Source organism: Diabrotica virgifera, chromosome 4, assembly GCF_917563875.1.
Source record: "Diabrotica virgifera virgifera chromosome 4, PGI_DIABVI_V3a".
Classification (NCBI taxonomy): domain Eukaryota; kingdom Metazoa; phylum Arthropoda; class Insecta; order Coleoptera; family Chrysomelidae; genus Diabrotica; species Diabrotica virgifera.
Window position 1 is genome coordinate 138,197,217 of NC_065446.1, and position 26,367 is coordinate 138,223,583.

Sequence of the window (26,367 nt, forward strand, 5' to 3'; positions counted from 1 at the left end):
TTGAATCGTATGGTCTAACAATGCACATTGATTCTCCTACAAGGATTACAAAAACTTCACCTACCATAATTGATTATATTGTCTCAGATTTCTCACCCCGTGATGTCTGCGCTACAACTGTTAATGCGGGACTATCTGATCATGAAGCGGTTTATACGAAGTTTAACATCTTTAGCAAGCCCTCTTCGAAAACTCGACGTTTAGGCAGGATTTTTTCCGCTCGGAATTTCCGTAAATTCCAAAATTTATGCTTAACCTCTGAGTGGCCCTTTCCTTCTATGAACGTCGATAATAATTTCAGTGACTTTTTGACTTAGCTTGTCTGTATCTTCAATAAACCATTTCCTTTAATCACAATTAAGCCAAAACATCACAAACCCTGGACTACCAAAGGTGTCCGCATATCAGCCAAAAATATGCGTTCACTACTGTACATCAAGAAATTTACTATCAACTGTTGTGTCACAACAAGATCCCATTTCCTATCTCCCTAGTTCAGGAAAGGTCTCGAATTCATTCTTTATAAGACCGGTTGATAAATCTGAACTGATTCAGACAATCAATAGTATCAAAAGCAAATCTTCCTGTAGTACCGATGGACTATCCATAAAATTTTTTTCAAATCTCCCAGACAGTGTGTTGGGAGTCATCATCTCTCTAATTAATGATTCTTTTGAGAAAGGTAAATTTCCAGAGTGCCTAAAGACGGCCATCATTATTCCTCTTCATAAGGGTGGTGAAAAATCAAATGCCTGCAATTATAGACCAATTGCATTACTACCGGTACTCTCCAAAATTATTGAGAGACTCAAAAAAGCCCGACGTATGTCCTTTCTCGTTGATAACAATATTTTATCACAAAATCAGTTCGGCTTTTTAAAAATAATAAATGTACCACAGATGCCATGTTTTCTGTACTACATGAGATTTATCAAGCATTAAACAATAATCTGCACACTGCCACTGTTTTTTGTGATTATGCCAAAGCTTTTGACTGTGTAAATCACGACATTTTGATAAAAAAACTAGATTTCTACGGAATTCGAGTTGGTGGTTAGCATGTTAGATTCAAGTGAGTATAAGCTATAACTTTTTAAGATCGTAGTCAAAATTCTAAAAACTTTGCATTATTTTATCAGGTTATACACATTTTAGGCAAACACTGATGATGATCGGTCAACCGATTGAAAACTAGTTCTGTTTTGTGATGTAGCCCTGTATAGGGATTTTAACAAATATACCTTTTATAAAGGATTTTATAGTTTTTTGTAATATATGGTATATAGCCAACTACAGGATATTTTAAGAATTCGTTATTGTTGTTTCATAGGAAAGTAGTGTTTATTTATAGTTAATTTATTATATTTTTGTGTAATAGAACTAAGTTGTTGACCTATTTGATAAAATAGATTATTGTTAATTGTGAGTTTTAGTTATATGTAGATAGGTAAGTATATTTTACGTAAAAATATTTACAATTCTAATGCGAGTAGGTATATAAAGTTAGAGTACCTTTGGCGTTCTATGAACTAAATAAAATAAGGCACCTCTTGTTTAACTTCACAACGAAATGAGTATTTATTATTAAGTATTATTTCGTGCAAATACCTATGTTAACATAAAAATTTTCACCCATTTTGGTTTTTTTTATAAATATTTATTTACCAATAACAAAATTGTTTTCTATTACTTCCATTTAGCGCGCCTATGAGTTAATGTCACATTAAAGTTATGTCAAACATGCCCGAAGCACTGTTGCCAAAGTTTGGCAGACCTTACGAAAAAAGGTATGATACAATCTCCCGAAGTTATATTGATGACGCGCTACTGTATGCTCTTAATGTCCGACTGGTATATTATTTGACAAATAATGACATGATTTGATTTCGAAGTGCTTTGGCAACAGTGCTTCGTGCATGTTTGACATAACTTTAATGTGACATTAACTCATAGGCGCGCTAAATGGAAGTAATAGAAAACAATTTTGTTATTGGTAAATAAATATTTATAAAAAAAACCAAAATGGGTGAAAATTTTTATGTTAACATAGGTATTTGCACGAAATAATACTTAATAATAAATACTCATTTCGTTGTGAAGTTAAACAAGAGGTGTCTTATTTTATTTAGTTCATAGAACGCCAAAGGCACTCTAACTTTATATACCTACTCGCATTAGAATTGTAAATATTTTTACGTAAAATATACTTACCTATCTACATATAACTCACAATACAATAAATACAATAAACTCCACCGCCTGCCAACTTCTTCCTGTTTATCATCCGACTCTTTTTCAAAAGCGCTATTCAAACAATATTTAGCATCTTATTTTGCTCGGAATGGCTTCAATATAGGAAGTTAATGTTTTAGAAAACTAATACACAATATTATTGTTGTCTGATATAACGAGATCAGCTTATAACGATGTAGTTAGTCTGCCATTTTAGTTCTCGTTATATAGGGAGTCGACTGTAATTGCATATTTAAACATAGTTTTTAATGGCGAACAAGTTTTTATTATAAAATTTTTCAATATTGTAGACTATAAATGTACTTTACTATTGAGCAAAATTAATATTATTTGACATACCAGGTATAAAATCCATAAAATTTAATATCTGATGATTGCAACTTAGATTTTATACCATGCAGAGCATTTTATGAAGAATAACTTTTTTTCGTAAAATTGATAAAATAAAAAAGTTTCCCATAGGTTCCAAGTTACGCAAACACACTCTTACCACTATACCGCTGTTACACTTAAAACGTTATCGGTGACTAGGTGGTCATCTAGATTTCAAACTGTGCTTGGTATAAAGCAGAACTACATGAAAATTTTAAAAACACTGTCTAAAATAATATTAACTTCCACATTTCGTGAGGAGAGAATGACAGCTAATAATTTAAAAAGTAAAATGGAACAGTTTGAATTTGTCTTCCTTTTACAAAATAAAATTTTGGAATCTATAAATCTAGCTGTTACTCTTTTGAACTCCAAAAATATTTATCCCTCATGCACAACAGTACTTTTATATAACTGTAAATAATTTTTATCAAATCTTAGGCAAAACTATACGTCACGACCGCTAGTTCAGAGAGATCTTTTTCTAAACTTAAATTAAATTCATGTATAGATATATCGATCTGCCTTTCAGAACCACCTATGGTAACAATAATTTTGGATCACACGGTATGTTAGTAGTTGTAAATTTTGTATTGAGTACATTAAATAAACAGGAAATCACAACACACATAAATAAACAGAAAACAATGTTTTATTTAAAATTATTGTTGAGGAACTATAAAATATTTAATTTTTGCCCCGACAAACAGGTTCACTTTCTTTCAGCACACTCTCTTCAACTCTAGTGAAAGATCTGAGAGTTATGGGATTTTTGCAGGAGCTACTGTGGACATCGTTGGCACACGTTTTCAGTTTGGGCAGCAATCTATAACAAATTTGTTTTTATGCGTGAATGGCAAAACATAAGTATGTCCAAAAAGTTTTGGCACAAAATATGTATCGAATTTTGTTTTAACGAAGAAACGTATTTTAAACACTAACTATACTAAAATGACAATAAAGATGCACTTGAAATAAACAAACCAAAACACGTTGAATCTTACGAGGAGCACTCACGAATCATGATTTACAATTTGGGAGTGCTCCTTGTAACATTCAACCTGTCTTGGTTTGTTTATTTCTAGTGCATCTTTATTGTGATTTTAGTATAGTTAGTATCATAAATTGCAGCTCAATAGAGAGTGGCCCATTTATTTTACCATTACTATTTAATATACTAAGACGCACTTGAAAACTGTGCCGAAGGGATCAAAATAAATGGTGAAAATATAAATAACATCCGTTATGTTGACCATATACAGTCATTACCACTGAAAGTTAGAAAGACCTGGAGACGCTACGAAACCCAATTTGTGATATTGGGGAACAGTTGTTTCGTTTAACAATAAACATAAAGAAAACAAAAACCATGGTTATCATCAACTTACTGATAACGTATAAGTAACAGGAGCAAAGTCACTACAAGGATCCAGATAAAAAAAATGAAAGATCTGGCGAAGATCGGCCTGCATCTCTAGAATCTCGCACATAACTAATAATCTAGTACAGCGATACTCAACCTTTTTCTTTTCTGGGCCACGTATTAGCCATTGCAACAGCTTGCGGGCCGCAATCAAGGTGAAGCATACAGGGAAACGGGAATACTTAAATGGTGATTAGTGATTAGACGTAAATGAGGCGCTTCTAGACATACTGAATTTATTGCCCCACCGATTTTGATAACCGAGTTAACCCGGGAGTAGTCGCGCTCATTTCTGTAACATGAATAGTCGCGTGTTAGATTCTATCTCAAAATACGAATTTAAATACGAATTTACAACAAATTTTTATTTTATAGTATTTTTATTTACTTGTTATGTTAGAAATATTATTTCTAACAATTATTAAAGCTAATTGGCTCCCCCCAAAGCCATAAATTCCACAAAAAGAAGAAGAAAATAAAAAAAAAGAAGAAAAAAATTCCTACGCCTTACTACACCCTTCCTCGAGGCACTTACGAAATTTTTTCAAAATTGCAAAATTTTTCATAAAGTTGTCGCGAAAAAGGATAAAGTGTGAGATTCTATCTAACGGCGCGACTACTCGCGGGTTAAAGAGTGTTTTACCGATTTTGCTCATTTTTTCTGGACCCATAACTTTAGAACCACCTTGTATATTTTTTTGAGATTTCGTACACATATGTCACATTTAGAACCCAAACCACCTAACTACTAAACACAAGAAAAATCCAGGCCCGGATTAAATATAATTATAAATTCATTGTGACCTTGAAACAATATCCTGTGTACTGAATTTTTCAAAACCCGTTTGCACATTTGAAAAGAGCACAAAAAACTAATTTTTTCTACAACCGTGTTAAAAATGCAATTTTTAGCACTCCATACGAGCGTTAAAAATGCTACTTTAAGGCACTAGTGCTTTAAAATTTTTATGGCACTGCAGTTCGTATTGACCGTATAAGCTGTGAGCTCGTACGTAGAGGGGATATTTACAAATTCGCGAACGCCAGTAGTGACAAGTTTGTAAACGTTTACCGGATATTTGACATAAATGTCAAAGTGATTAATTTAAAATTAAAATTAAAAACATTAATTATAAACAATATTAGTTGGTCAAAGCTGTGGTATATATTTTTACCTTAAATATACTTACGTTTTAAATACTGAATTTAAGTTTTTTTAATGTTCCGTAATATCTAATTATAAATAATCTATTATAATCTTAGCGCCATCTACACGATTATTGTCAAAGTATCCGAAGTAAGAAATTGATATTTTATCAATACAACGTCAAAATGATTAGAAAAATCTTAAAAAAATCGATTACAATTTAGTTACTTTTTTTGCATTGTAAATATTAAGCGATAACAATTAAATAATAAATTTAAAAATTACCGGTAAAAGTTGAATTAGTAACCGCTAGGAGCGACACCAGCGAAGCTCAGAGCTCTGAGCAATTAAATAATAAATTTAAAAATTACCGGTAAAAGTTGAATTAGTAACCGCTAGGAGCGACACCAGCGAAGCTCAGAGCTCTGAGCTTCGCTGGTGTCGCTCCTAGCGGTTACTAATTCAACTTTTACCGGTAATTTTTAAATTTATTATTTAATTGTTATCGCTTAATATTTACAACGCAAAAAAGTAATTAAACTGTAATCGATTTTTTAAGATTTTTCTAATCATTTTGACGTTCTATTGATAAAATATCAATTTCTTACTTCGGATACTTTGACAATAATCGTGTAGATGGCGCTAAGATTATAATAGATTATTTATAATTAGATATTACGGAACATTAAAAAAACTTAAATTCAGTATTTAAAACGTAAGTATATTTAAGGTAAAAATATATACCACAGCTTTGACCAACTAATATTGTTTATAATTAATGTTTTTAATTTTAATTTTAAATTAATCACTTTCGACATTTATGTCAAATTTCCAGTAAACGTTTACAAACTTGTCACTACTGGCGTTCGCGAATTTGTAAATATCCCCTCTACGTACGAGCTCACAGCGTATAGGCAATTTTGATGTAATGTCAAAAAAATATAAAAATGGAATGTCAGTCAATTTCAAGTAAAAGTTTTTGTAGATATTGTCCTGTAATTACGTTTGTAGAAAAAAATTGTATGATATGCGTGTTAAAAAGTACATTTTTAAGACACTCATGTGAATTGCAGAACTCGCTTCGCTCATTCTGCAAACTTTCACATGCGTGCCTTAAACGTGTACTTTTAACACTTATATCATAAATAACTATTAATGGTTCGCTTCTATTTTTTGTGCAGAAAATTTAATAACTTTAATTTTGAAATTATGTCAGAATTTTTAAGAACTCGAACTCGATACTCGAACTTTCAAAACAAAAATTTCGATATAATTTCAAAATTAATGTCATTAAATTGTCTGCGCAAAAAAATGAAGCAAACTTAGTTTTTGTGCTCTTTTCAAATATATGTGCTAACGAATTTTGAAAATTTCAATATACAGGGTGTTGTTTCAAAGTCAAAATTATTTAATTTTTTTTTTGTTAATCCGGACCTGACCTTTTCTTGTGATTACTAAATGTGCAATGTTCGTTGCAATGTAGTAAATAAGTATTGATTATTTTTAAAACAGGTATTTGTTCACTAACTTCAATAATTTATTACTAAAAGTTGATAATGCCTGCATTTAATCAGATTTCTTAAAAATGTCAATATAATTTCAAAATTAAAGTCATTGAATTGTCTGCCTCACGCACAAACACGCCTCAAGCACATCGGCACACTATCAATTAATTTCAAAAACACGTGAAATTTAACAAATAATTTGATCGTTTACAGGGCCATTTAGTTAGCCTTCGGGCCGCATAAAAAACGCTAGAGGGCCGCATGCGGCCCGCGGGCCACAGGTTGAGTATCACTGATAGTACAAGATATTATGAATAAGGACAACAAACACAATAGAAGAAATCTAAGAAAAACAACTTTGTTGGTATGGCCATGCACAGAGAATGGAGGAACATGGACTCTCAAAGCTGAAAATGGAATGGCAACCCCCGGAACGAAGGGAAAGGAGCAGACTGAAAACTACCTGAATAAGTGGAATCCAAAAAGCCATGTCTGACAAAGACCTACGACCAGGAGATTGGACAGATTGACGCGGCTGGAAAATAGGAACTGGAAGGCGCAGGAACCGGTGGCATATAAAATCCGTCGTTTCCCTTCATTTCAGAATTAGTCAAAGTGAAATATTTTTTGTCATCTAAAATAATGATTTTTTCATGGGCAAATTGTACTCACTTCATTTGACGATAGCCTCTTAGTATACAAAGGAGTCGCACTTAAGAGTATTTGGGGCACTTACACCTTACTTATTTTATAATTAGAAAATACTTACGAGCAAATAATTTGAGTAGAAGGCAACTTTTTCTCGAACTCTTCTACGGCAGCTCTGACGTCATTACACGAACTAACATCTGCCCAGTTTGTTTCAGACTGACATGGAGCAAACAATTCTTAAAAATAAGGACAACGTTACTGTACAACAGTTAAAATTTATACATGGTGACAATTTGTAAATTCCCTATCGTTAATACACTTCAAGTAAAACACTTATTTTTTTGTATATTTGGTTGCCCCCCCCCCCAGCACAGGTCAAAAATCTTTAAAAATTGCATTGCGTTACGTAATAGTTAAACGCCCATTACAGTGCGGTACGTAGGGGGGAGTAGGGTCAAAAATCTTCAAAAAGCGCGTTACGTAATACTTGAACACTTCCTAAAATTAAACTGACACTTTCATGAAAAATCATTCATTTTCGTGCGAATTTGAAATTGGAAAAATACAATCTTTTTAATATCTAATACTTTCTCTCTCTAAGATGAACCACAAATCAACTTATTAAAGACATTACAAGTTTAAAACATTCTCCTTCCTGTTTTGGATTGTTACCTGTTGTTGCTTATGATAGCTCGAGTTGGGCCGAAACGCATATCGCTCATCTCGAAGAAAAGTGACACAACATAAAAACTGCATAAATCGAGTTATCTTGTTAAATTGACCCAAATATCCTTTACTTTTATCAGGAAAAATGTCACATAGATGTTTACTTTCAACTTAGAAAGATGGAGGTAGTGTCATTATTCCTTTGGCGGTAAAATTAATACTTTTATTCCGGAACAATGACACTTTACAGTTATGCTCTGACATTCGACGTGAACTTATGGTTATTTATCTCAAAACCAGTTGTATTTCGAGATGTGTCCTAGGTATTTCTCGTTAGTTTTAAAAAAGCGACCAGTATTTTAAAAGAAAAGAGACATAACTCAAAATGTTGATCTTTTTTTCTTTCACAATAAAACATTGAAAACTTTTGTTTTCTATACTTCCACAAAATTTATTATTTACAACTATGTGACTAAAGCTGTTTCGGCAGAGTGCCTTTCTCAAGTGATATAATTTACAATGTGTTTGCCTTTTTAAGTCTCTAACTGAAGAGGTTGAGGACTGAGGAGTGGGGAGCTGTTTGTTTCGAGTTGGTCATTCAGAATTATATCTGTATTTTTCAGTTTATTAATTTCCATAGATTCTAAAAAAGATAGCTTAAGGCCTTTATTTTGGATATGCAGAATTTGAAACTTTTCACTGAAAGAATGATTATGATCTAGAAGGTGAAGTGCGTATGTAGAAGTGTCTTTTTTTCTATTTTTGAAAGCCCTTTTGTGTTCTGCTGTCCGTTTGTCAAAAGTTCTGCCAGTTTGACCGATGTACGTTTTCGGACAGTCACCACAAGTTAGTTTGTACACACCACTCTGTAGTTGCTTTCTCTTTCGGCTTTTATTGTTCTTAATATATTTACTTAAGTTGTTGTTAGTTCTGAAAGCTGGTGTTATTCCTTTCTTTTTTATGTATCTGGCTATTTTTGTTGTTATCTTGCCAGTATATGTGAGAGAGCAGAAGGTACTGGGCTCTTTCTGTGGTGGTGGATACACTAATTTCAGGGCTTTCTTATGGAGTTTTGATTTAAAATTTTGTTAACTGTTTGTTCGTTATAGCCGTTGTTTACTGCTATTTGTTTAATTATGTTTAGTTCTATCTCGAAGTTATTTTTTGTCATGAGAATTTCTGTCAGTCTATGTATCATGCTATGGTAGGCTGCTAATTTGTGTTGTGTAGGATGGGATGATGAATTGTGTATAGTTGTGTCAGTATGGGTAGGTTTATGATATACGGAGAACACATGTTTGTTGTGTAGTCTGGTAATCGTTACATCTAGAAAGTTTATGGAATTATTCTGTTCTGTTTCTATTGTAAACTCAATATTACGATGAATTCTATCATACATTAATTCACTTCATAGTTATATTGAGTTTACAATAGAAACAGAACAGAATCATTCCATAAACTTTCTAGATGTAACGATTACCAGACTACACAACAAACATGAGTTCTCCGTATATCATAAACCTACCCATACTGACACAACTATACACAATTCCTCATCCCATCCTACACAACACAAATTAGCAGCCTACCATAGCATGATACATAGACTGACAGAAATTCCCATGACAAAAAATAACTTCGAGATAGAACTAAACATCATTAAACAAATAGCAGTAAACAACGGCTATAACGAACAAACAGTTAACAAAATTTTAAATCAAAAACTCCATAAGAAAGCCCTGAAATTAGTGTATCCACCACCACAAAAAGAACCCAGTACCTTCTGCTCTCTCACATATACTGGCAAGATAACAACAAAAATAGCCAGATACATAAAAAAGAAAGGAATAATACCAGCTTTCAGAACTAACAACAACTTAAGCAAATATATTAAGAACAATAAACGCTGAAAGAGAAAGCAACTACAGAGTGGTGTGTACAAACTAACTTGTGATGACTGTCCGAAAACGTACATCGGTCAAACTGGCAGAACTTTTGACAAACGGATAGCAGATCACAAAAGGGCTTTCAACAATAGAAAAACAGACACTTCTACATACGCACTTCACCTTCTAGATCATAATCATTCTTTCAATGAAGAGTATGAAATTCTGCATATCCAAAATAAAGGCATTAACCCTTAAACGCCCAAACTTTTTTAGGTTCCTTGTACGCCCAAGGGTGGGTAAAAAATGTCCACCTCGAAAATAGCTAATATATTTATTGAGAGTTGTTCGAAATGGATTAAACTTAAGGATCATATGCTTAATAAACACAGCATCTTGTAAAATAATAATAGAAACAATTTACAAAGTGTACTTTTTATACCCACCCACATTTAACTCAAGCCATTAATTTTATTTTCAAAAATATCGGTAGAAACAATTTAACTTTCGATAAAAGGCTGTCCTTTTAACAATAAATAATTTTTTGAAAATTTTTAAACACGTAATAAATATGTTACAAGGGAATACGCATTAGGTGGACATTTTTTACCCACCCTTGGGCGTTTAAGGGTTAAGCTATCTTTTTTAGAATCTATGGAAATTAATAAACTGAAAGATACAGATATAATTCTGAATGACCAACTTGAGACAAACAGCTCCCCACTCCTCAACCTCTTCAGTTAGAGACTTAAAAAGGCAAACACATTGTAAATTATATCACTTGAGAAAGGCACTCTGCCGAAACAGCTGTAGTCACATAGTTGTAAATAATAAATTTTGTGGAAGTACAGAAAACAAAAGTTTTCAGTGTTTTATTGTGAGATAAAATGAACTTCCGTCAAGTAACGGTCGAATCCATCAACATTTTTTCTTTGTTAAATCAGATATAGATTTTTTTCGATTTTGCATGCTTTTAATGTTTCATTTGAGTATACGAAATCAACTTTCGTTGGAATTTTTCCTAGATGAATAGACGGAATGTGACTGCATAGTATAGAGTCCCTTTCATCTTCTTTATTCGTAGTCTCCTTGCCTTATAAATTGTAAAAGGCACAAATTAAGGATGTTACCAGAAAGTGGTTCCAAGAGAATTTTCAATACCAATTGCACAAGAGCTCTAAAATTATCGAATTTTTCCCGAGTGACACTTTGACAGTTTTAATTTCACGACCCGAAGGGGAGTGAAATTATGTCAAAGTGGCACGAGGGAAACAATTCGATAATAATTTTAGAGATCGATTGCAATTTGCTGTGATTATTTCATGAATAAAACTGTTCAAAACCAAAATTTTATTGTAATTTATTTATGTAAGTACAAATTACTACAGTTAAACACACAGTTGTTATAAATATTTGACGGTTGAAAGTCATCACTTTTATAACTTTTAAAACAGTCACTGAATGTATTTTTTCGTAGCAATGAAGGGCATCTGACGGAATATACTTAACGACGGGATATTATCAAAAATTATCACTTTAATTTTTATTTCTGTAGCTTTCTATTGGTCAGAATCTCCTATGAATGAAATAATCAGGTTTATTTTTAAGATCTGGGAATTCTCATTTCTCTGTAATAGATGTCGCTACCATTAGAATGTCCGATGTGCAGAATTATGTGCTTAAATAGGCAGCTTGGTTTCGTTTCGATTCAGAGGTGTTCATGTAGCCCCACTGAAGATGTGTGGAGAGACAGAAACGTACGTATGGGGGTAGTGGATCACAGTGGCGGTTCTAGACGAAAAAATATGGGGGCAAGTCACAATAGATTTTGAGTGACCGGTGGTTTCGTTTGGTTCTCAAAAACCCCAATCATTGAGAGGGGATGTAAACATTCAAAAAAGCAATAGGGAACTTGTATATTTTTTATTACATAATAATGTTCAGTTTTGTTTAAAAATGAGATTTCCAAAATTTCACGCTTCAAAAACTCATAATAACTTAGAAATACAAATTTAACATCTTCTGCGATATTGAAATAGTTCCAACGACCCGTGACGTCACATAGTTTTACCATATGGTTATATTTAGGTATATTCTTCTTCTCCTTCTGTAGTTTATTGGTCACCACCTACTTGGATATTTAGCCAGCTCATCGTAGCAGGAATTAGGGAAAAATATTCATATTCTAATGACATTTATCGTATGTTGAGATTGTTATAATAATGCCAATTGAATATATACCAGTTTGTTGAGATTGGAGTTTGATAAAGTTTTTGAAGGAAAGGAAAGAAGGTTTACTATAGAAAATAAAACCATTTTGTAAAATTACAAGTTTTCTATGAATAGTTCAAACGATCAAAAACACTTGTGACGTCACATAACTGTATTTTCTATTAACGTTTATAATGTATAATTTAAAATTATATACAATTTTGTTTACTTTGTTCGTGCAGAACGTAAACATTAACCATATGACGTCACGACGCGTTTTGGGCTAGCTGCTTTAATTTGAATTTAAAATCGTCTGTAGGGGCCAAACGGAACACAAAAACAACTTTTTTTATCTTTGATACATGTTTTAAATTATGTTCTGTCGTGATTTATAACATTTTTTTCGAATTTAAAATTTTATGCAAGTTCCCTATTCTACTAAAATCAATTCTACAATTGTTACGTATTTATAAAGTTGCATCAACTTCTTCTTGCACTACAAAGCGTTGTTGCTTACACAAATTTTAAGCGTTATTGCTAAATTACAAATTGAAACTACTTAGCTTTGTTTCCAGCGTTGTCAAATGTATTGTGAAATGAAAATTGAACACAACCGGTGAATAAACAAAATAGCGTGCCTTTTTAACTAAGATTGTAGTACAAAAGTCCTGTAGAAACTGGAGACGGGGGCGGCTGCCCCTCCTGCCCCGGGATAGAACCGCCACTGGTGGAGCACCTCTGAACCGAAATGAAATATAAGTAGTTTTTTAATTGTTTTTTGAGTTGAGACACATTTCCTCCGGATAAGCGATATGTGTTTTAAACTTTTAATGTCTTTAATAAATTGATTTATGGTTCATGTTAGAGAGAAAGAGCATTATTACTTCTATACCACATTTGTGAAGTATGGATACACCTTTTCCAAAATTTTTTTTAATTTTGACTGGGCTATAACAAGGATACGCCTTAATTGAGGGAAATCTGGGAACGAGAGAAAAGTCATAGAGAAGGGTAATTAAAAGCCTATGCATAAGAAGTGAAATAAGGTTGAGTGAAAGAACTACAGGAATATTACTCTATATATAACCTACAAGGCACTTAGAATCCTAAGAAGATGACAAGACCTATACTTAAGTGAGCATGTTGGAAAATATCAGGGATGTTTCTAAAAAGGCAAGTCCACTATTGAACAAATTTTTGTGTTACAATGATCTGTAATGGAAATGGGACAGAAGGAAAACGGAGACACGCAACTGAATACAGTTACAAACGTCCCCTTTCATTATAAAAATGTCCTGTCTATCGTATCTTTCATATATTATTTATATGTTGTGGTTATGGTGTTACCGTCGCATGCTCAGAATCCCGTGGACAGCACACATATCCAACGAACGTGTGCTGGAGACCACGCACAAAGAGCGAGAATTGATCAACATCATAAAAATGAGACAGGTTCAATACTTCGGTCATATAATGAGAGGACCTAAATATTGTTTACTCCGGTTGATCATTCAGGGCAAAATCGAAGAAAACGCGGGGTTGAAAGAAAACACCTGTCCTGGCTGCGTAACATTAGACAATGGACAGGTCTAACGGTCGAGGAATTGTTTCATTTAGCTGCCGACCGAGAAAAATTTCATCAGCTTGTTAATATGACGATAGCCAACGCTTGAAAACAAGCACGGCACACAAATAAGAAGATGTGAGAAGAGCAGATCGTACATGGTGAATATCAAAGATTACGGCCAATAGGAAAGAGAAGAAGAGGTAGACCTTGAAGATCATGGAGAATGGAGGGATGAAGTGGACGAGGCCATGTAAAGACGAGACCTTAGAGATAGAGAATGGCAGAACAGAAAGGACTCAAGACGTTGGCTGAAAGAAGGAAGGCGGCGACAGTTGTAAAAATCCTTATATAGAGATAGATAAGCTTGGAAATAACATCTTGAGCTACCCTATAGAGACAGCAGAAATTATGTGTCTTATTTAAAAGCAACTTTTGGTATTTCGATATTATCATTATTAGTAGGAGAGTTTAGACACTGTCTCTTACTGTTAAGTTATTAATAAAGAAAGAAAAAGTACAATCTTTATTTTTTTAAAGTGCAACATGAATAGGCGAGCAGAAGGCACCCTCTGGTGCTGGAAATTTGAGATTTAGCTTTTTAATCACGGTAATGTTCAAATATAGATTACAAAGAAGTTTTCCGGAAAGTTTAGATCAAAAACTTTTATGGAAAAAAATAATGCAACTTTTAATATCGACATTAGAAATCTCCAAAACGCTTATTTTTCGAGATACTGACCATGGGTGGTGAATGGCTAATTTTCGTCTTACATTAGGTTTTTGACGGTGTTGAAAACGAAAATGAAATTTATTTTACCTGTTAGGTGGGGGAATATTGCCAAAATCGCAATTTTATCCTAAAAACAAAAAAAAAATGAAATCACGTTTTTTGCGTTTAACTCGCTACAACTCTGGTCCATTTTAATATATTTTTCTAAAGTTTGTACAGTACATATTGCTCACTTTTCTAAAGATAATGTTATCTGTTTCCAGCTTTTAGTCTTATTCTAATAAAAGTTATGAATTTTTTAAAGTACAAGGTGCAGATTTGTGAATTGCAAAGTTTAATCGCAAAAGTTGAGTGACGAATTTTGAAATTTATCTTATTGATCACGTTTATGTTAAAACATAGAGTACAAAGAACTTTTCTGGAAAGTTTCAGATACAAAGGTTTTATTGAAAAAAAAAAATGGTGTAACTTTTAATTTAAACGTTATACATCCCCAAAATAACGCTTAGTTTTCGAGATGCTGACCATGGGCGGTGAATGGCTAATTTTGGTCTTACTTTATGTTTTAGATGGTTTTAAAAACGAAAATGACGTTTATTTTAAATTTTATGTAAGGGAACCATTGTCTGAAAATCGCAATTTTAACCTAAAAATGAAAAAAAAAAAAGATGAAATCACATTTTTTTTATGTTTATCTCGCTACAACCCTGTTCCACTTTAATATTTTTTCTCTAAATTTTTACAGCATATATTTCTTACCTTTGTGAAAGCTGTTGTAGACTTTCAGTCTTTTTGTCATAAAAGTTATGCATTTTTTAAAATAAAAGGTGCAGATTCGTAAGTTGCAAAGTTAAATCGCAAAAATTAAGTGACAAAATTTAAAATTTATCTATTTGATCACGTTTTCGTTAAACTATAGAGTCCAAAGAAGTTTTATGGGAAGTTATAGATATCGATGTGCTATAGAAAAAAAAAATGGTGCAACTTTTAATTTTAAGAAAAACGAGATTTAATTTTTTTTATTTTTATGGTAAAATTGCGATTTTGAGAATGTTCCTCCACCTAGAATACAAAATAAATTTCATTTTCATTTTCAGCACCATCAAAAACATAAAACAAGACCAAAATTAGCCACTCACCACCCATGGTCAGTATCTCGAAAAATTAGCGTTATTTTGGGGATTTATAACGTCGATGGTAAAAGTTGTACCATTTGTTTTCTATGAAATATTTTGATCTAAAACTTTCCAGAACACTTGTTTGTACTCAATATTTTAACAAGAATGTAATAATTGAAAATCTAAATTTCAAATTTTGTCAGTCAACTTTTGTGATTAAACTTTGCAATTCACGAATCTGCACCCTTTACTTTAAAAAATTCATACCTTTTATTATAATAAGAGTAAAAGCTTGAAACAGGCACCATTGCCTTTAAAAAGGTAAGCAACATGTACAACGTTTACAAAACGATATTAAAATGGAACAGAGTTGTAGCGAGCTAGACGCAAAAAAAACGTTATTTCAATTTTTTTTATTTTTAGGATAAAATTGCGATTTTGATAATATTCCCCCACCTAAAATTTAATATAAATCTCATTTTCATTTTCAACACCGTCAAAAACATAATGTAAGACCAAAATTAACCATTCCCCACCCCATGGCCATTATCTCGAAAAATAAGCGTTATTTTGTTGATTGCTTATGGTGATAATAAAAAATGCACTATTTATTTTTCTATAAAATATTTTGATCTACAGTCCATTCATTTTACATATTCCCAACTGTAAACAAACGCACATGGAAGCTAAACAGGGTCGTCCTGAAGTGTATCTTAAAAACCAACACACTACCTACAATTTGAATTTGCAGACTGACCAGTTTGGACCTGTAAAATGAGAATCCGCCTCGTTTAGGGCAATAAATTACATTTAACAGCCTCTTGACGAATGAGACGGCGAATACTAACACGTGCGTTTGTTTATAGTTGGGAATTTGCTATGTGAATGTGGTGTAAGACTTTCTATAAAACTTCTTTGTACTCTATGTTTTAACATAAACTTGATTAAAAATCTAAATTTCAAATTTTGTCACTCAAATTTTGCGATTAAACTTTGCAATGCACAAATCTGCACCTATTACTTTAAAACATTCATAACCTTTATCAGAATAAAACTTAAAGCTTAAAACAGGTACCGTTGTCTTCAGAAATATTAGAACTATATACTGTGAAAATTTCAGAAAAAAATATTAAAATGGAACAGAGTTGTAACGAGGTAAACGCAAAAAAACGTGATGTCATTTTTTTTTTATTTTAAGGGGAAAATTGCGATGTTGACAATGTTCCCTTCCCCCACATAAAATTCAATATAAGCAATTCATTTTCGTTTTCAGCACCATCAAAAACATACAGTGTGACTAAAATTAACCATTCAACTCTCCGTGGTCAGTATCTCAAGAAACAAGCTTTTTTGGGGGTGTGCCGCTCGTCTAGAAATAATCGGTTGGTATAGCCTGGTGAGGGGCCAACACCACAATATTAAGGGTGGGAAGCATTAAAAGTGTCACTGTGGATTTAAAATATTATCAAATAACTGAATAGGAAGTGTTTTATTTACCATTCTATCAAATTTTTATCTATCATATACTATATTGTAACAAATATATGCACTTTACTTACCCAAAAATTCTTCTACAGTAAAAGTACAGACTTGTTTTAAACCGCCAATGATTATCTTCTGAGCTAATAAAGGCAATTCGTTGGATTCTTTGGGCAAACAGCTTCCGACAAGATCGATTAAAGGTCCGTAGCATTTTTCGATAGTTTTCTGAATTGTTGAACACACAGTGCCTGAACCTACTGTAGTATTTTTCACACAACCGTATACGTCATCCAAGAGTTTCTACAAAATAAAAAAAATAGCGTAGGTTCAGTATCAAACTTAGACAAGGAAAGATAATCTCTTTTTCCTTGTCTAAGGTATAAAATATATATTATATGTAATAAATTACGAACTTTACAGTAAAGCAGAATATATCTATTAAACGTTGATGTTGAGACTTCATATCCAGTAAATTGCTTCTAGGAAGTTACTCCATCTTCTTCTTTTTAACCTTCTATTGTCCACTTTTGGACCGGTCAACAACAACAGACCTGGATCTCCATCTTCGAAAACTGCTAGATCGACACTGAGCCACTGAGCATTGCAGCGAGGTGAAACTGGTGACAGTTGACCAACCTGAGCTTACTATTTCTTATTACTGTTCGGGCTTTACATAGGTATTTTAATTAATTTAGCTGCTGCGGTTGGTAGGTGAACAAAGGTTTACGCCAGGGTTGTTGCATTTCCCCAACACTATTTAAAAAATATATAGCAAAATCGCTGATGGAATGGAAAAGAAAATGCAACGAAATGGATGTACAAATTAATGAAGATACTTGCTTATATACCCTTCAGTTCGCAGACGACCAAGTACTCGTAATATGTGCAAATGAAAAGGAAGACTTGGAATAAACTAAAAGAGAAATATGAAAAATGGGGTCTACACATGAATATGAAAAAAACGCAATATTTATGTATTGGTGAAGAAACAACCAATTTGATTATGGAGAATAATGAAACAATAAAAACATGCGGAAGTTTTAATTACTTCGGAGTGAACGAACGAACACACGTTATGTTATCCCCGTTTAGGCTTAAGCCTCTTCAGGGTACTGGAAACTCCCTTTCAGGAGTTTAGGGACGATGTAAAGTAAGTCAGAGTAACTGTTCAACAAAGAACTAAAGAAGGAACATATGATGATGACATTACAAACAGAATAAATAAAGCCAGAAGAATAATCAAATCGTTAAATGGAATGGAATTGTGGAGTATTGTGGAGTAAAGACATAAAAAAACATAAATGGAATATTATGGAGTAAAGACATAGGAAAACAACGAAAAATAACAATTTATAATACGTTCATAAAAAGCACATTGGTATACGGTTCTGAAACGTGGAGGATTAAAGAACATCAAAAGAGAAAACTAGAGGCTACGAAGATGGACCCACTAACACGATCAAACAGAACATGAAAGTTGGAGAGGATCCGAAATGATATAAGAGATAAAATGGGTGTAACAAAAACAAATTACTGACTGCATAGAGGAAAAACAATTAACCTGGTATGGACAAGTTCAAAGAATGAGTGAAGAGAGACTCTCTAAAAAGACAATGAGATAAGTACCAAGAGAAAAAAGAAAAAGAGGAATACCGAAAAAATCTTGGATTGATGGTATGCGAAGATCTATGAGCGAAAGAGGATTATCCGATGAAGACTGGAACACTCCAGGGAACTGGCACTTAGGCATCGGACAACGTCGCAGGACGTTATAAACTGACAATATATATATATATATATATATATATATATATATATATATATATATATATAGTTGCTGCGGTTCGGGTCAACCTTCAACGTTCAAAGGATTAGTGAGGAAAGACTCCCTAAAAAGACAATGAGATGGGTACCAAAAGAAAAACGAAAAAGAGGAAGACCGAAAAAATCTTGTGATTGGTGGTATACGAAGATCTATGAGCGAAAGAGGATTATCCGATGAAGACTAGAACAACCAAGGGAACTGGCGCTTAGGCATCGGACAACGTCGCAGGACGTTATAAACCGAAAATATAATATAGTTGCTGCGGTTCGGGTCAAACTTCCCCTAGCCTCTGTTATTAATTATTTCCATTGACATTCACAATATGTAAAAAAAGAAAAAGAAAATACTTACCGGTACCTTGTCGACCTGTGGACATTTGTCTTTCACTGGTTCTAGTAGTTCGTTAATTGCCCTTGTGGTATCGGGGTCATTTTTCTGTATGTATTTGATGACTCTGTTTTTGGCGCCCTCAAGTTCTACTTGGTTTTGATCAACCCAAGTTTTATATTTGCCTTTGCTTTTGTGTTTTTTATCTTTTGGGGCACAAAAAGCGCTTTGTGCCACTGAAAAAGATCAATAAATAAATATAAAAGTTGCAGGATTCCATTATTCTCTTTTTATATCCAATATTATACACATATACCGAATTAATAAGATTAAAAAATATAATTAGATTTTAAATTCGTAATTATAACTCCAGAAATGATCTACAATGTTGAAGAAGATTTTCATCTTGATATGCCTCATCCTTTAAGGATATTAGCGATCATCGTGGCCCATATAACTCTGTCTGAAGAGGTTCTGAAGAGATTTATTGTTGTTTTTCTACTCCACTGCTTTAAAATTTTCAACCAGGAGGTGCGTCGTCTCCCCAGTTCTCTCTTTCCTTCAACTTTCCCTTGTATAACCAATCGGATCAACTCATATTTTTCATTTCTTAGTATGTGACCAAAGTAGTCCATTTTTCTTTCCTTCATAGTGTTGAGCATTTCTTTATCTTTTTTCATTTTTCTTAATATTTCCGTGTTTGTTACGTGCTGTCGTTTTATTTCGAGGCTGCGTTCCCACTGTTCATCTAGTTCACATACCAAATAATTGTATCTGGGTACTTTCTCTAAAGCCTAATAGCCTAATCTTGAAGTCTAATATATTAAAGAAGATAATTAATCTCAACTTATAAAAATTACCCCTATCACTTAGTAGATGTAAGTCATCGTCATTAATGGCACTACAACTCTTCGTGAGTATTTGCCGCCTTTACTATTGCCTTCCATGTTTGTCGGTCCTGTGCTACTAATTCCCATTGTCGCACTCCCATTTTCTCTAGATCTTCTTTGACTGCATCTTTTGTAAATCCATGACCATTATTAGGGGCTTTAAGAGCCGTATTGACAATATTAGGTTTAACTAAATAATTTCATTTTTGTTGCATTGTTGTATTATACAATACAACATATTGTATAAATGTTTTATAAAATGATGGAGGGCCACTGTATATATATTTCCTTTTATATTAACATTTACATCTCTATTTATATTTGTACTCGCTTATTCAACATAATTTATTTAATAACGTTATGGCTTTCCATTTCCTCAGGTTGTAGTATAATATGAAAACTCTGTATAAAACATATTTTAAATAAGATGTTATTAACCTAGGTATTGAACAGATATAAAAACAATATCAGTTTATAGTTTTGTATCACATGTTTAATATGCGTTGAACTTGAATTATATTTGTTATTGTTTAGATTGGTATAAAATATGCCGAGGAATCAGTATTGTGATATATAGATAGATAGTAGTAACTATGTAGGTGTTAGCCGATATGTTATGAATCATTATTGTTATTATTTACATATTGTCCGTTACCCGCTGAATAAAGTATAATGTATTGAAGACGTATTTATTCTATTTAATTAATTTGGACCAAAAGGCACTACAGCACATACTTATTTGTGACAAGGTAGCCTTCTTGGCAGTGTTAGTTGTCGCCCTTAGATGACAGGGTCTTCTTACAGTATGAACAAAAATGATAACTTTGCTCCTGTAGTGATCCTTTCCCAAGTTAATATACTCCTTTCTAACCTGCCTACACTGTACTGAAGATGGGCTAATAAGTCTGAAATATGTATATAGGGTGAGGCAGATAAACGTCCTATTAGAAATATCTCGAGAACTAAAGAAAATTGAATCATGAAAATTGTAATAAAGGGGTTTTCAAGAGTAATCAATTTAATGAAAATATTTTCATCTATTTGCTACTTCCGGTTCCCCAATAGGAAGACGATCAGTGGGAAGACCACAAAACGATGGAATGATAACTTACTGGAGTCGGGTTGAAAAGCAGACAGAATTATGTCTACACAAAAAGAAGAAGAAGGTGAAAAGAGAACACTGGAAGGCATACTTAAATAAATGTGACGATTGTGATAAAGAAAATACATAATAGATAATAATATTATTACTCCAATAAATATTATTTATCAGGATTGGTCTCTACAATCTACAGTGGAGTAGCAAAAGAAAACAGGGCCAAAGATCCATTACGAATACATCAAAAATAGCAAAATCACATCAAACAGTGTCAATATACAGGGTGTCCCGAAAATATTGGTTATAAATTATACCACAGATTCTGGGGTCAAAAATAGGTTGATTGAACCTCACTATATACAATAGTGCACACAAAAAAGTTACAGCCCTTTGAAGTTACAAAATGAAAATCGATTTTTTTCATATATCGAAAACTATTTTAGATTTTTTTTGAAAATGGACGTGTGTCATTATTGCGGCAGAAACAGCTTTAAAAAAAATTATAGTGAAATTTGTGACCCCATAAAAATTTTATGGGGTTTTGTTCCCTTAAACCCCCCAAACTTTTATGTACGTTCCAATTAAATTTTAATTGTGGTACCATTAGGTAAGCATAATGCTTTTAAAACTTTTTTGCCTCTTAATATTTTTTGGATAAGCCAGTTTTTAACGAGATACGGCTTCTTTTTTAATATGTGTACATAAAAATTTAATGGGGGTTTTGTTCCTTTAAACCCCCCAAATGTTTGTGTACGTTCCAATTAAACTATTATTGCGGTACGATTAGTTAAACACAGTGTTTTTAAAACTTTTTTGCCTGTTAGTATTGTTTTGATAAGGCACCTTTTATCGAGATGTGGCTTCTTTTTAATATGGTTCAAAAGGTACCTAAAAATGTAAATTATAAATAAATTTTCATTAATCCATTGAAATGTTACATTTTTAGGCCATACCTTGCATTTGTTAGAGGAGTCAATTTTATTTTGTTAATGTGTAGGGGGGATCAGTAGAAGCTTAAGTTCAAGTTTTTGGGGTAGCAAACAGACCGACCTGTTAATTACGTGAATTTTGGGTACATTTGTCACCAATATACGTAAATTGCTTACGTGAATTTCACGTGAAAATTTGGTTGGAATTTCACATTGAAAATACGTCTTTAAATTACGTGAAAAACTCATCTTCAATATACGTGTTATTTACCTTAAATAGCAATAAAATATTTCGGGAAATTCACGTTGCAAATACGTGTTGATGAACGTATCTTTTAGGGAATGTATATATTAGAATTCACGTGAAAGATACGTCCTCGGTTCACGTAAATAATTCGACCTTAACCCGGCACCTGCCATGTGGGGTGCTACCAGCACCCCATAACACATTTTTATCAAATATTTGGTATTTCAAGTTTGGCAACCGAGCTGTGCGTCATAGTAGCTTTCTATAATATTATATAGCATATATGTGTTAGTGTTTGAAGTGGTTATTTAGTGTCATTCTGAACTTATAGCTCTAAAGTCGAATTGAAGTGTCATCATCTGGCACTTTAAGTTTTAATTTTTTTTTGTATTTTTGATAAACAGGTCAAATTTACATTTTTTATTGAAATAACTGATTTAAATTAATAATATAGACTCTATACTCTAGACTTGGTACTTGCTAATTTGCTTATAACACCTTTTTCATTTTATTTTTTAACTTTTATAACATATTAGTGGCTAATAAGTTAATAAAACATGTTTATTTATATTCTTGTGTTACTCAACACATTATTTTGTTTTTTAAACAAGTAGATCACAGAAAATTTTTAAGGGGTGCTGTGAGCATCCCACGTGGCAGTTGGCGCCTTGCAAAGCCACGTGGCAGGTGCCGGGTTAATTAACTTATGAACCACGTAATTATTATCCTCATATGATATAAATAAAACAAGCATATAAAGTATTAACAATGTATTTATTTAGTAGAATTTAGAGACTTTAAAACATTTGTCTTGTATAATTATTATACAAGTTAATGAACCAAAAATGGTACCGACCTAAAGACACATTAAAAAATTTGCCAGCACAAAACACAACACAGGTCACTTTTTATTTCGAGGAGGACACTTTCTTGTTTTTTGTAATTGCATCATCGGTACTTCAACCCTCGAGCAGTGAGGTAAACGTTAATACGAAAGACAATATAAATAAATATTATAAAAAATAAACCCGCCTAAAATAAAACGAGGGAAATAAAGCTGTTTCACGTTTCACTTTTTGTTGTGAGAAATGCGAAAAGCTGATATTAGAAGTTATGATCATCGATTATAAAAATCGATTATTTTTAAATTACAGTTAAACTATTCTACTTACTTTAAATTAGTATTAGGTATTTTCTTTTTGTTTTTAAATTTCTTCTACTATTAACTAATTGGTCTTACTAAAAATCTATTTCAATACCAGAATAATATAAAAAAAATAATCCTATCGAAACGTATCTATTATTCGATAAATCGATTAATTTAGTTTTCGAACCAACTATGTTAGTCACCTACCGTGGTCACGTGATAGTATTTAAAGGAGGAGAGAGGCTTGGTAGTACCATTGATTATAAATATTCCAAATTTTCTTAACAAAAAGTTGACGTTTTTTGCCGATTCTAAACAAATATCGCGGCAAGATATTGAATACACATACATCGATAGAACCAGTGTGAGAGCACGATGCATGGTGAAAATAACAAACGTTCATATAAACCCTAATAATTAGCAGCATCAATTAAATAAATTAGCAGCACAAATTTTTTCCAACTCAATTGCCTCAGCAATATCAAAAAAGAAATATCTCAGAAATATCTCAGAAATGCCTCAGAAATATCTGTAGGGCAGTTACACACCAAAACGGCTTCTCTTACTGCCGAATTTTGGAAAATTATAAATAATATTTTTGATGGTCTTAACAGCAAATATTGTAGTGATAGTAATCCAAACAGAAAGCCAATGTCAACTTTAAGCAAGTCAACTGAAAACTTAAAAGCAGGTTTAGGATATTTTAAAAAAATTAAAGTTTTTGAAAATCATAAAGAGAGAAATAATATTCACTGTCTACACGGCTTTCAGTGGACCATTTTGTCAGTTTTATGTTTGTGGGAGGAACTTCAAAAATAATATAATGTGTCATATCTTTTAACATCTTTTCTGAACCAAAACCCTCTAGAAAATTTTTTCTCTATTGTGCGCAATAGAGTTAGTCTAGTGCGTTCATAAAAAAACATGTGTTTTTACTTAATAACAGGCGGTAGCTGGTTTGTCTTTAGTTTCATGCGTGGAAGAGAATGATGCTGGATCAAAAGTATGTGTTTTATCTCGTCAGGTATTAATGACGCACGGGTAAATAATCGTGGATTCAACTGAATGTTAAACTACACTATTAGCTTTAGTTTATACAGTGAGCACGTAAAGGTTGGAATAAATTCATTTTCTCGAGAATCGACGACTTTGGAAAAAAATCCCAAAACATGTCAATTTTTATTTTTAAATTACGACTTTTTGGCATATATATCATACTAGTGACGTCACCCGCCTGGGCGTGATGACATCATCGATGATTTTTTAAATAAGAATAGGGGTCGAGTGATAGGTCATTTGAAAGGTATTTCAATTCTCTATTCTGTAATATAAACAATAACATAATTATTTATACAGGGTGTCCAAATTTTTTTTTTTGAACTTAATTTATTGACATAAAAAGAAGAATGTGTGTAATTTATTTAATTCAAAATACATTTTACTGCTATTAAAAAACAGGAAAAATGTTTATTTGATAAATAAATATTGTTTTTTGCTTAAATTCAATATTAAAGCAGCCATCCACTTGCCTCTTGACAGTTTGAAATTTAATTTAAGGGAAAAGCAATGATTATTTTTCAAATAAACATTTTTTTTCTGTTTTCTGAGAGCAGTAAAATATATTTTGAATTAAATAAATAAAATACATTCTTCTTTTTATATCAAAAAATTTAATTAAAAAATTTTTTTTTAGACGTTCTGTATAAATAATTATGTTAATGTTTATATTACTGAATAGACAATTAAATTACCTTTAAAATGAGCTATCACGCGACCCCTATTCTTATTTAAAAAATCATTGATGACGTCATCACGCCAAGATGGGTGATGTCACTAGTATGATATATTTGCCAAAAAGTCGTAATTTAAAAACAAAATTTGACCTGTTTCGGGAGTTTTTTCCAAAGTCGTCCATTCTCTAGAAAATGAATTTATTCCAACCTTTACGTGCTCACTGTATCGAGTAGATATTAACAAGTATTTTATAATATCAGGAAAACAATATCAGTATGTCTTAAAACCTTGGAATCATATGGAAACTTTTTTATTCAGTTTAGGGAAAAATGTATTATTGATAAAAACTTGCATGCCCTAAAACTCAAAATGAAAGAATCAGATGTCAAATATTATGAGTCGTATACCAAGTTTGTTAAAAAATATTAATTCTTCTCAAGAGTAATGTACCTACCTTCATTTTTAAAGCACTTTCATATAAATATGAACGTGGTTTTTAATTGTTCTCGACTTTTAATAATAAAATGTTTCGATATTGTCAATAATGAAAGTACTTCTTGAGAACAAGAAATAATAAATATTTTTTTTCCTAAAATTTTAATTTTACTATCTTAGTTTGAAAAGAATCAACATTCAATAATACTTATTTACTTTGTTTTGAAATATGATCTAATTAGTGATGTTTTAAACTTTCTAATCCTGTCCGTTTATCAGCTTTTACCTCAGATGGCCCTCAACTATTTATATGTTGGAAATTCCCTGTCATTTTGTCAAGATATATGTATACCAAATTTCATGCCAATCCAATGGATTCTTTAAAATTCGGAGGTTTTACAATATTTTACCTGGGGTGAATGGGTTAGATCTGGAAAGAAATTCTGTATATCAACTTCAAATAGTTTATTTCGCATTAGTTCTGAAAATATCATTCTTTTACAAATTTCAAAAAATAATTTACATGTGAATTATCACTGCTAATTTTATTATGTATTTTTTTGTTGTTTTGTTGTTTTTTTGTATTAATAATTAAATAATTTTTAAGAAACCTCTTCACTATTTTTATTAATAAATTTTTAGCGTTTTATCTGAAGTAAAATCGAAATTCCAAAATAGAGATTACAATCGCGTTAAAATTATTTGTTAAAATGCTGAATACTA

General features: G+C 32.2%; 1 protein-coding gene across 1 annotated transcript in view; it reads right to left on the minus strand.

Annotated features, from left to right (window-relative positions):
- Positions 1-3,259: 3,259 nt before the first annotated feature.
- The window catches only part of LOC114339677 (uncharacterized), a 30,207-nt gene continuing 7,099 nt past the window's right edge, over positions 3,260-26,367 (minus strand). Inside the window, exons 2-5 of the mRNA XM_028290344.2 lie at positions 19,188-19,399; positions 17,089-17,311; positions 7,470-7,587; positions 3,260-3,451 (exon numbers count right to left, since the gene is read on the minus strand). Of these exons, the coding sequence (XP_028146145.1) occupies positions 3,313-3,451; positions 7,470-7,587; positions 17,089-17,311; positions 19,188-19,399 (692 nt within the window). The 3' untranslated portion in view covers positions 3,260-3,312. The remainder of the gene's footprint in view (positions 3,452-7,469; positions 7,588-17,088; positions 17,312-19,187; positions 19,400-26,367) is intronic.